The 13,006-nt window shown below is 35.3% G+C and overlaps 1 protein-coding gene across 1 annotated transcript in view; it reads right to left on the bottom strand.

The window, feature by feature from the left end:
* Positions 1-496: 496 nt before the first annotated feature.
* LOC149264208 (uncharacterized) overlaps positions 497-13,006 on the bottom strand; it is a 32,446-nt gene continuing 19,936 nt past the window's right edge. Inside the window, 1 exon segment of the mRNA XM_089427637.1 lies at positions 497-769. Within this exon segment, the coding sequence (XP_089283763.1) occupies positions 517-769 (253 nt within the window). The 3' untranslated portion in view covers positions 497-516.

The raw sequence follows: 13,006 nt of genomic DNA, 5'->3' as shown, positions 1-13,006 counted from the left end.
TCTTTGACCTTTAAATCTTCCAACCTGGTCAAGAATAGAATCACGTGTCTTCCAAGATTCCTGGGGATGTTTTTGGAGCTAAAAACATCTTTCCAAATTGCAATTTGAAATTTGCCCCCTATTTATAAAAATAATATTGGCTATCTGCTTATGAATCTTATGTGGCAAGAATTTGCTAAATAAAGCTCAAGACCAGTTTGTGAAACTTGACACTTAAACTTCCGTATAATATAAGCCGGTGAGAGTAGGCACTAAAACTCTTGCACTGCTCTTTCGGAGCATCTGGACAAATTAAAGCACACTATCTATCCATATTATCTGACTTATAACACCGTTAGCAAAAGTTTTTGTCTTCTACACAATTTCAATGCACTATGTTAAACTATATGCTATGCTAAATGAACGGTCTGATGTAAAATTGCTTTTCTATGCTAAAACATCAGCAAATGAATATTAAATCAACGTAAATCATATGCACGAAAGCCAAAAACATATCAAATAGAAAATCATTTCACATTAAAGAGAAATGCATAGCACTCCCTCTGGAAGATTTCTTGGCATTGGGACTGCTGTAACATATCTTTGGGGACACAGTTTGCGAGTACAAAGTGCAGAATCAGAAGAAGATTCTCTTTCTTCTATAATAACTTTAGAATGATCTACAGGAAGGTTTCTTCCATGGTGTTTGACCAATCTGTTCACAATTGACGAACTCTCTAGATCTTGTGTGTCACTTCTTAGATCAGTCAGTGATGATGAAGCCTCCAACCTGAAAAGAAAACAAAGCTCAGCTCACTACCGTATTTCGGTTCAAGAAACTAAGATTTTTTCATAAATATATAAGTTTATCGTTAGCCATGTAAGATGAGAATTACAACATATAAGTAGCAGGCAATCAAAAATCAATTAGCTATAGAAAGGAGGGAACAATATGCAAATAGTTTGCGAGTGGTGCCCCCACACCTCTGACAGAAAAGTCCCACACTTAATATATTTTTATGAGATAACAACCACAGAATAATTTTCAAGAATATGAATTTCCGATGCCAATGTGTATCCATGCAATTAGCTGTTACTTGCATGAGACTACTAAAAATTGGTCATAAAAACAGATGCAGTGGTTGTTATATAGGAAGAGTAGTCATTTATTAGGATACACACATTCGACAGTATCAGGTGAAGCATTATAAACGTGGAAAATTTTGAACCGAAAATGTTGGGACATAATTCTCGCTCCTCCTTAATGCAGCCAACTGTAAATAAACAGACTTGAGATGTCCCCTGACCCTCAAGATGGCACATTCCTCACTCTTCCTGACTTATCACAATAGCGTATCCTTAAAGATGAAACACACATTTCCACATCAGCCCACTAACTGGAATATTATTCTTCTATGTCATTATTGTAGGTCTGGTCAACTAATATACAGCAGTATGCAAGATAATCAAGATGGTAAATGGCAAGAGAGCTTACCATGCCAGGGATGTCCCATCACACCTCTTTCTAAAATATATGTTCCTCATTTCCCAGTTATCTCAAGTAAAATCATAAATGATTTACAATGAACATTGAACCCAAGATTATGTTACTCAAACCAATTCCTAACCCCTAACCGCCTTACAGTTTCTTAAATACCCAATTTGACCCCTTCAAAGTTCAAACAATATAGCAATAGGGTGCCTCTTGCCCTATCCAAACATAGAAATTAAATCACTTGAAGAAACCGGCTCAGTCCCAATCACATCTCACTTGATATGTGCATTTCAAATCTGCATTGAATTTGAGGGCTCAAAACTAGAATCACACCCAAGGTCCAATATTTGTTTCACCCTTCATAAGATGTGTAACCCCGAATTCTGGATTGGTCACTGTGCAGATGATCCTTCTGATCAAATTCAGTAAAATGGAATTTCGCATTTCTTCTGACTAAAAGATTATTCCATCATTAAATGGTAGCCAAAATGAAGGCTTTCTATTCCTCCTCAATAATATCAGGATCATGGCCATAGGAAGAAGTGCTTACACTTTTGAATAGCTAACTCTACTTGACATGCCACCCTAGCCAGGCCAGTTGAACAGAGGCCTGGCAAGTCAGACCCAAACCTGGGTTGACCTGCCATCACCATGAAAAGCACTGCTGAGTCAAGCAAAGAGCTGTTGGTATCCTGATACACAAGCCAAGGAAAAGGAAAAGCCACCAAGTGCTTTCGGATTGTACTGAAATCTTCTTCTCAATTTGGTTTTGTCAGCAACAAAGCAGTGATGAATTTTGTAACTATGGTTAGTCTTCATAATGTATATTTGGCCCTTGATGTATTTATATTGGTTATTGTAAAAGCATATTTTAAACGCTAGAGCCAAAAGAAAAATATATTTTGATTCAGGTCCCATTTAGACTTCTAAAAGAAAAAGAAAAACAAAATTGAATTTTTTGGCTCCAAGTTTGCCTCCCTCCAAGTCAATTCAGCCCACCAGGCAGAATTGCACCCCTTCGACTCAGGCAGATCACTATATAAAGGCAGCTCAACCTCCTCATGGCACCAATTCGCACTCTCAAGAAGACAGTTTCTGGGCATCCTAGCGAAGATCAAGAAGGACAAGGAGGAAAAGAAAGATGAATTGAATCTCTTTCTCTCTCTGTCAAGCTCGCATGTGTGAATAGACTCTCTGCAGTTCACATATTCTGGGCAGTTTCTGTTCCAGGGGCCGAAATCTCTTAGCAATTGCAAGGGGCCAAAATCTGGGAATTCTGGCAGTTGCAGGAGATTCTGGGTCAGATCAAGCAGAGTGAAGAGTTGGATCGGGTTGGGAGGCTTGACTTGGAGGGTTTGACCAGGTGTCACCTAGATAAGGTTTAGGTGTGTCTCTTGTTGAATAGAAGAATTTCTCTATTGAAAAGGTTGTTGGGGTTTTCCCTTAATGGGTTTTTCCCTCAGTAAACTTTGTGTTCTCTTTTTGCATTGTGATCTCTACTATTGTATTGGTAAATTTTGTGTTCTCTTTGTGCATTGTGATCTCTACTATTGTATTGTTCTTGTATGGTTGAATTTCTGAAGTATAATTACTTGATGAAATATTGGAATAATTAAAAGAAGATCAAAGATAATCAGAAAGTAATTATCAGTTTTCAGAAATATTATGCTAGTCTCTATTTCACTAAGAAAATCAACATGCAGTGTATCATGTTGGCTAAAAAGGGATCAATTTATCTTGCCTAGCCATCTGTTTGAAGTTCGAACCCTCAAAAGGTTAGGATTCCGAGTAATTACTCTAGCTAACATACTGCTCGAAGCTATACTAGATCTATGGAAAGGCAAAAGCATCTACAATGCCAAGAAAAGGTTCTTCCACAATCTTACGCTATGACATTCACTCTTTCCCTTTCTCGAGGTAAAAGGATTAGACTGTCAATCAAACCAGTAAGGAATTCCTCTCAACTATAGACACTTTGTCAAGAGAATTAATAGGTCTTTTCCATCACTGGACAGAATTGGTTCACTGCCATTCCCTATCTACGTCCAGATTCAATAACAGGCAGTGAGACTGCCCGAACTTTTCCTCTGTTCATCTCTCATTTTATCGACCCATTGTAAACACATAGGAAGAGCTTGGGCTGGAATATAATGCAAGTCAGTTAGCAGTTCACATATAATAAAAGTCGTACCAGGAAAGTTACTCCAGTTCTAGAAGGCTATTAAATCCCACTTAGTGCATTTCCAATTTTCAAAATTACCGATAGCCTAATTATCGAAAAAAGGGCACCATATTTTAATCAGAGCTTGATGGAGTAAATGTGCGTAAAGAGAATGATGAAAAAATTGCCACCAATTTCTTTATTATATATTTACACTATTCCATATGCACTATTTCTAATGCCTGCAATAAAAAAAGCTCATCCTGCTGTAAATATTGCAGAGCAACCTGCTACATAAGAGCAGTGAGACATGCTACTTAAGAGCCATTTACTTTGCAATAAATGTTTTATGGCAACCAGCTACTAGTGAAATCTGACAGCCTGAGATGGAAGATGGTTGCAGACAAAACAAGAAGAGCACCCAACCATGAACAGATGATTTCAGCAAGCAAGAACTTGCTGCTTCAGAGATGGAACAAGTATCACTATTGTTGCAAGCCACTGCAATCATTGTTCAAGAGAAATACATACAGATAGAGGAGAGAGAGCCCAGCAAAGAGGAAATGCCATGATGGCAGATAAATGTCTGAAAAAGAAATCATACATTCTCAACCTTTGTAGAAATGGCCAACCAGTAGCAAAAGAGAAGTCACATTGAAAAACAACAGTATTTTAAGAGAGAATTTTCAAGAGAAAGGCCCAATCAATAGCAAAGGAAGAGTCATGCTGGAGGAAAAAACAGTATTTTTGACAGCAAGACATCACCAGAGAAAAGGACTATTCATGACACACAGGTAGACGAGAACAATGTGAGAAATACCACTATCAAACAGTCATACACAATCAATCTCTACCAGTCAAATTTGGAAAGAGTGGACGCCACCATCACCCTGTGCTCTCAATGTCAAGGACAAGAATGAGAACCTAATATTTCTGAAGTTTAAAAGTTCTTCAAAATAAGAATATACCACGTACATATTCCTCTTTAATTTTAAGTTTCCTTTCCCCAAAGTTGAGATATCAAAAAGGATTTCATTCTCTAGGATAGAGTTTTAAAGGTCACCTCATTTAAAGTGAGGTTTAAGTATTCCAAGGTTTGTAGCCAACCTTACGGGAAGATTTTCAGGGTTTTATTGGAATTCAGTGTTTTTTTATGGCTAGAAATGCTCAAAGCATTATTTTTCAGGCATACAGATTCTTAGTAGCAAATATCAAGCCAGCCAGCAATTTAAACTCAAGTATATTCTAGTGGTAAGGTAAAAGCACAAAGGGAAACCTTTTAGCTAGGGAAGGGAAGCTCACCGAAAATTTTTGAAACCATCAGTGTGATTATTTATTGTTCTAAATTACCATTGTATCCTCCCCCTTTATTAGCAACTTAAAATTAAGCATATTCTAGTGGTACAGTAGAGGCACTAATGTGCGAGAAGCCTTTTTGGTTAGGGCAGGGAAGATTTTTTTGAAAAGCGAGTATTAATTGTTCTAAATTACCATTGTATCCTCTCCATTTACTCTAGCTATATTATCAACTGGCCTAACTGTGTACACACTAAAGATGTTATACATGCAATTTACCTTAAGTTACTATATATTTTCGGTTCAGTATATTGCTGAGCAAATTGCCGTATTGAAGACCAAGATTCATTGCATTTGTCTCCATGATCATAGATCAGGAGTTGATTTAAATATTTTTCTTCTGGTAAGTATTTTTGTTCATAATTTAATATTCTTACATATCAATTGTGTGCTGCTGCTCATGGTCATCAATTGTGTCTACTGTAAGTCTGTAACTATTATCAAGTGTGACTTGCATCACAAGAATTCCAATATTTCGTGCAAGAACCAATCACACCAAAAACCACTGCCACTTCATTAGAGAGCAGGTGCAGAACAAAGAATTTAATGCATGCAAACAGAGGATAAACTTGCAAAAATCTCCACAACAACATCAGCAAGCAAAATAAGATAATCTCATGCTTTCTTATGTTTTTTTCCAGGGGGAATGTGGGGATAAATTAACACCCTGTTTAGTTAGATCCTATGATTACACTTAGGACCATATGATAATCCATATCAACAGTTTGTCCTACATAATACAAATCATCATACCTAGTAAAACTATATCTTAGACAATTTTATGTTTGCATTCAAGAAAGAAAAACATTAATGTGGTACTGGTGTCATTACACGTGTATTGCAATTGTTATTAGGTATATTGTCACATGTATAGTACAAAATTTCCAGTTTAAATATGGTTATTAATGAAGCAATATGGCCGTCATTAATGAGTATACAGCTATCCTTTGTTATTTTTAGCATTTGCTTTATTCTTGTGCATTGCCATAACACGCTTCCCCCAGTTCCAGAGAATCATTGACTACAATGAGTCCCCACGCTCTTGTGACCACTGACGATATTCTACTTTAATTTATTTCTGGACCTTTCTGTCAATAGATTATCACTTCGTTTTAGCCTTGTTTATTTGAAGATTATTTGACATTTGGTGTTGAAGTTATATAATTCATTTTTGCTTCTTCACTTCACATGCATTGAATAATTTGGTTTATTGTTTTGATTTAAGCATATAATGTGTGTGGTTTTTGATTCAGATGTTCAGATGTTAAATGTCTGGAAAATGTTTTCCCCTTTAATCTCAATGATCTTGGGATCCACATAACTCACTAACTCAGCCATCTCTAACGATCAGGAGCTCCCAGTTGCTTTCTGATTAATTATGCAAGGAATGAGTCTGTACTAGATGGTAAATGTGCTACAACCTAAAAGGTTCATTTTGTTTTATAGTTTATTTGTAACTTTAAAAGTATTTCCATCCATAGCTTTCGTATCTGTTCTCAAAACGATACCATTAAGTTAAAAACTAACAAATTCTCTCAACATTCATTATCTTTGCAAGTTACAAATATTTACATGCACTCCCCTTCCCTTTTTCATCTAGCCATCCTAGTAGGGAATTCAATCCTTGAAAAAATTGGCTATGAATCTTCTGTTGAAGCCAATGAGACCCAACGAATATTTCATCTTTGACGCATTACTGCATAGTGTCCCATGTCTTTAATTACTTTTATTTGATTTTGGATCACATGATACCAATTTTTCTGGTACCACATGCCCTATATAATCCAATTCTTTTTGGGTAAAATGCATTTCAAACGTCTAACAAATTTTAGAAATTTCAGCACAATATAAAGAAGGTACACTTCTTTCAATTTCTAGAATAGCATCTTGAATCGGATGTCTAAATTAGGTTCTTTGGCTTTAGTAAATGTGTTATCTAATGATTCTTGTGAAACAGTAATATGATTAGTGAAACATGTAGTATGTAGTCTTGCTTACATATCTACCTATGTTTCCAAACCATGTCATTCATGCACATTCAAAATTTCCACTGTCTCGATAGTCTGTGTGGGTAAGAGAGTAAGTTGCCTTTGGCATTTGGGTTTAATTTAATAAAATAAATAACATATTAAATAAATTAACAAAAACAACCAATTAAAAATTAAAAATTAAAAATTAAAAATTAAAAAAACCAGCAGATATTCAGTCTATGCAGATTAAAATATCCTAGTACTCACACTTCATGTCTGCTAATGCAAAGAACATTGCTTTTATAGAATCTCTCTGCTTAAACTCTTTCCATCATTTTTTATTTTGGTTGTTTTTGTCTTTTTGTCTTTTTGTGATTTTGGTTATTTGTTTATCCTTTTTTAAATTTTTTTAAGTTTGGTCAGTAGTAACTGGAGCAGAGACCTCCATGGTGTTTGCATTATACATTTCTTCCCTTCAGGAATATCTTTCTAAAAGAAAGGATTTGACTTGTTTATTTTGTTTTCAACGTTCCTTTCTTGGGAAATATTCTAGTTTCTGACTATTTTGACCCTTGTATTTTAAGGTTAACGTTAAAGGACTTCTGCATAGTTCTGGAAGTACGTTTTCAATTCTATTAGTAGTATGCTTTTAAACATATTTGACTTGTGTAGGCCTTTACTTCTACATTTTAGGGTTCAAACCTATCACAGCTGGTTTTATTTCAACGCTGTTCTCATTAAGCTTGCTGAGTTGAAATTGCTTCTAGTTTTTTCTGCTGGCTCTTTGGTGGATTACTATGGTTAGTTTGTTTTCTAATGAGTTTCCATGCAGTTAAAATAGAGATCCATATATTTAGCCTTGTAGGTCCACTCTTAATCCTCTAACTAGAGAAACACTACACCTTTGCAAATTTCATATTTCACCTCGCCATTGGTGTTAGTAACTTCTCTTCTACAAGTATCATCACTTTTCTCTGCGAATAGGCATCAACACTTTTCTCGTGTTTAGAGACTTCTTATTTCAATTATTGCTTAAGATTGATATTCCATTACTGTCATTAACTGGATCACCCTGCTGTCCATATGCTTATTTTGCTCTTTGAAGAGAGAAGTAACAAATTTCTTCCACCATTCTTTCTAATGGGAGGTGGGGAAACTTTAGAAACTAGAGATGAGCTCTTCATAATGGATGTCTAAAGTGTGGGGATACACATGCCATGCAATAAAAACATCACAGATGGTCAACACCATTTGGCATTATGGTTGCCGCTGTCTGTGGCAAAAGTCAGACATGGTCCATGATCACTAATCTGTCTCATAAATGATTAGATTATAAACATGCATCCATCCATTCCGAATTATCACATGCAATACTATGCATTTACCACATACAACTTGCATAATGATCCCATTTGGAATTGCCTCCCAAACTACGATTTCCATAGATGCGGTCCAAACATTGATCCCATTTAGAGTTACCTCCAAGTCAAGACTTCGTTATTTTATTAATTCAGGGTAGTACAGAGCAATGTTACCAGACTCGGAATTGGCAATAAATCGGCGAGGCAAAAGAGCGAAGAGTTTTAATCGGATCGGGGAAAAATCGGGAAAATATCGGTGAATTCAATAAATAAAGATATATACATATTGAATTAAAAAAAAACATTGTTCATTCATATTCAACAAAGCCATGTCCAGACTCCAAACAATGCATAATATCAATAGATGTCCCAAATATCATGAATCAATAAGTATCTCATATATGTTATGAGTCCAAACATGATCCAAAGTACTAAGTCCTAAGTCCTTACCAGTGACTACATGAACCAGAAGCATCTGCTTCTGAAAGTTTTTAAAACACTGCATACGAATCAGTAAAACGCAGTAACTGAAATCTCTTGATTGCTGCTGAAATGATACAATAATGGTTTGCCACTGAAATCTTTGACATAGCACACGTTGAAGCTACACTGGAGCACACTGCACACTATGCCTCTATTACACTACGACTCTATTACCTTCTTGATGTATGAGTTGCGGGCCTGAGAAGTGATTCAAAACCAGTGGTGGTTTGGATCAATGAAGGCTACATAACTCAAAATCTTCCCTTAAAAGATGCCTTCCTACAAGTTCTAAAACTCAAGACTTTCTTATAGAGTTTTTTGAGGATTCAAAGCAAGTGGTGGATTGGATCAATGAAGGTACATAAGTCAAAATCTTCTCTTGAAGGATGACATATTACAAGTTTCGAAATTCTGAGGCTTTCTTCTCACATATTCTTTCAAGTATACACTTAGAGAAAACAATGCCATGGCACATGTGCCCCCCAAGAGAGCTGTTGAATCTTAGGAACAGAGTCTAATCTGGATAGAATACCAAGGTGGCAAGGTCACAGCTCTCCCTCTCAGACAAATTCAGATCTAATCATGTTTTATGTTTATATCATTTTCTCCCATCCTGGGGATCTGGACTCTAGAAGTCTCCAATTTTTGCGATTTGCTCTGACAGACTCAAAAAGTTGAATGCTAACAGCCCAGGCTTTCTAAGTTTTTCCCCATAATCCTAAACAGGAAGATGACACTTTCTGGAACATGTACTTCTGGAAGTCTCCAATTGTTGAGAATCAATTTTTGACAGATTATCAAAAAGTCAATGGCTAAATGCCCAGGCTTTCTAATTTTTTCCTATAATCCTTCATAGGAAGATGACACTTTCTAATGCTTTGATCAAGTTTTCTTATCACTTATACAAAATGTAACATTATCTATTTCTTGTTGAAATGAAAAGTTCTGCATTTTTTTCAGAATATATATATATAGTTAAAATGTAATAAAAAACACCTAGTACTCTACTAAGATTGGGGAAATGGGAAACTCTGACCATTTTTTACCAAAAACAAGGAAATAGATGGCAGTAAGGAGACGAGGGAGATTTTCTTGCAATACTTATAAAAGTTTCACTTTTGCAATATTGAAATTTAAAGGTACTATTCAAATAAAGGTGTTATCATTGTTATTGATCCATTTGAGATCAAAAATCACATCAGTATTCAATTAGCCCACCAATTACACATTTCAAAGCTACCACTACCAAGAACTTATGTTTAGGTGGAAACTTTTATACAATAAATGCTCTGCAACTGAAATTGACGATTATTTTTTCAAATCCCAGTTTAAAGTTTCATTTACGTGGGCTAATGACAATATAATTTTGGGTTTGACATGCATGGAAAGGTGCCTTTTTTAAACCTAAAGACTAAATATTTATTGTTTTGGCATATTGAGGATAAGACGAAGCTGTATAGTGGAATGGCAGCGCCGCAGTACAATGAAGTCATGTACAGAAGTTAAATCATTAGAGGTTAGAAGCAATGTAATGGTTCAACAAGATTCATAATTTGAATGAACCGCAACAAGAGGAGAGAGTTTGAAAGGAATATTTGTAAATTTCTGACAAAATTTTGTCTGAAAAGATAGAAATTTTCAGTTGAAAAGCCAAAATCAAACATTGCTTAATAAAGTCAAATAATTAAAACAAAATGAAATGTCCAAGTCAAAAGTCTAGAAAGTTTTTGACAAAAATACAAACTTGACCAAATTTGAAGAACAAAATGAAACAGCTAATGAAATTAGAAATAAATTAATAAATGTACAAGAAAAAATATTCATAGTCCATAACTTCATGTCATCAGATACAATATTTATTGTACAATTTATAGCAATAAAAATTGCATTTGCATTGTCCAACATGGCAAGATTGAAGAACCAAAAGAATGTTTAAAACTAAAACAATATTGAAACCCCAAAGTCCCCACTTCCAAAAGAGTATACTTACTCTGTACAGCACATGCTAGATGTTTTTAAGTTAAGATGGACAAAAAGTATTTCTTGAAACATGAGAAACACCCCATGAAACAGTCCCAGAATGCCATAGGAAACAACACAACGTTTCTACCACTTTTGTCACAAAATGACATGAATTAAAGATGTTTTCAGCTATTGCCATTTTTGGGGCATTTTAGATGGAATTGGCACTACGTTGTACCCTTTCTAGAGACATGGCACAAACTCAATCAAAAAGGAGGTGCCTAGCTTGGCAAATATATTAAAGTTTGTGGCGGTTAAAGAATGAAATGGCTTACTAAAGGCAATTGTCAACTTACAAGAAAAGAAATATGTTGATTCTGAAGTGAAAATTTCATTTTTATTCATCACACCCCTCTATTTGATGAAAAATGAAAAAAGAACACCTGAAGCCAAATCATGTTGCAATCCTCTTTGACTGTGATGCAAATTCAAAACTACAAAAGTTGGTGATCAATCAGGATGATAGCTTATTTGTCCAAGGAATGTTGCTGGTGCTCAAGTAGCAATATTTGACCAATGCATAAAAAACCTTGTCATGTTTTATAACATAGCCACCTTTTTCAATTCTCCCTTCTTTAGCAAAAGCCACAATCAAAATTGAAAGACATTGCCCTCAACGTCAAAAAATATATCAACCTAGATCCATCCTAACCATGGATCTGTCAAGAACCTGGAGCGATCAAATCCTCAAGGTGCGAACCTTTCCTCATGTTTTTGCAGTCAAATAATGATTTTCACCTCTAGGAATTTTATCCCTTTCAACACATGATAGACTCAGTGAGGCTGGTATTTATATATTTGCGGTTTATATTTATATTTTATTGATAATAAAATAGGGGCCTTATATATTATTGTTATTATTTTATATTTTTAAAGAAATATCTCACCGATATATATGCAACATTAGCTTCACAAACATAGATAGCACATCTCCCCCAGATTAGGTTGTAGACTGTCTCTTTGACACAATCAAAAAAAAATTATAGAGCTTAACCCATATTTTAGTCCTTCAAATGGTTTATTTGGATATTCATATTAATGCACCATTACCTTTGGTGAGTCATACGAGTTATCCAATTGTGGAGAAACGATGAAAGCACTAAAATACATGCTTCACAAAGATCTTGAACTACATGGGAGTCTCATGTGTGAGACATTCTTCAAGAATAAGAACTTTTTTAGGATTTTCTATGTATTCCATAACTATATATTTTGGGGGGGGGACGAAAAGAAGATCAAATACAAAAGAATGATCAAAGAAACATTTACTAAACTTCAATTGGAATTCATATTGCTACATGCACATAAAGACCCAGACACCTCTTATATTCGGGTATCAGATGAAAGTGGATGTTGAAAATTGGCAGCCAAGGGACAAATTTCCTTGAATAAAATATCATTTCAACTATTCTAGAGTGACTTTCTAAAAATAGCAAGTCATGTCTATCATTTCAAGCATGACTTCACAAAAATAGTAAATCACCTTGCTTCAATTGATAATCAAGTATAGATGATGGAAAATCTTTTAACTTATCCTTAATCAATCTTAATTGTTCTTTACTTAATCATCAATATTATTATTATTATTCTTATGATACTATAATATTATTATCAAAATAGAAATACATGTCACCTTTCCTACTTGGCACTCAATCATGCTACTTTGCACCTCTCTCTCTCCTTGATGGCACTCATACCTCTCTCTCTCACTCAACCATGCGTTACTCTCTCTCTATTAATGAATTTGTTGCACTCCTCTTACAGTTTCCTATACACATTAAAGACTCGTCACAAAAGATTCCTCTTACGCACTCTTCAATGCATATGTTACACTCTCTCATTCAAGGCATGTGTACCTCTCTCTTTATGGCATGAGTTACAAGGCATGCGTACTCCTCTCTCCTTATGGCATGAGTTACAAGGCATGCATACTCCTCTCTCTTTATGGCATGAGTTACAAGACATTCATACCTCTCTCTTTATGGCATGAGCTACAAGGCATTCATACCTCTCCCTAAATTGGCATGTGTTGCTCTCCCTCAAGGCATGTGAGTTATTCCTTTATGACTCGAACTCATTGCTCCTCCTATATATATGTGACTCCTATCTTCACTCTTACTCACTTTTGCATTGTGAAAGGAGAATTTGAACTTGTGAAAGAGTGAGTTGGAGAGACTAG

This window comes from Pinus tabuliformis, chromosome 6, assembly GCF_031772625.1.
Source record: "Pinus tabuliformis cultivar Carrire ecotype Pingquan chromosome 6, CPIR1, whole genome shotgun sequence".
Taxonomy (NCBI): domain Eukaryota; kingdom Viridiplantae; phylum Streptophyta; class Pinopsida; order Pinales; family Pinaceae; genus Pinus; species Pinus tabuliformis.
The sequence above is the reverse complement of the archived record's forward strand: the minus strand, read 5'-3'. Positions and strand labels throughout refer to the sequence as shown.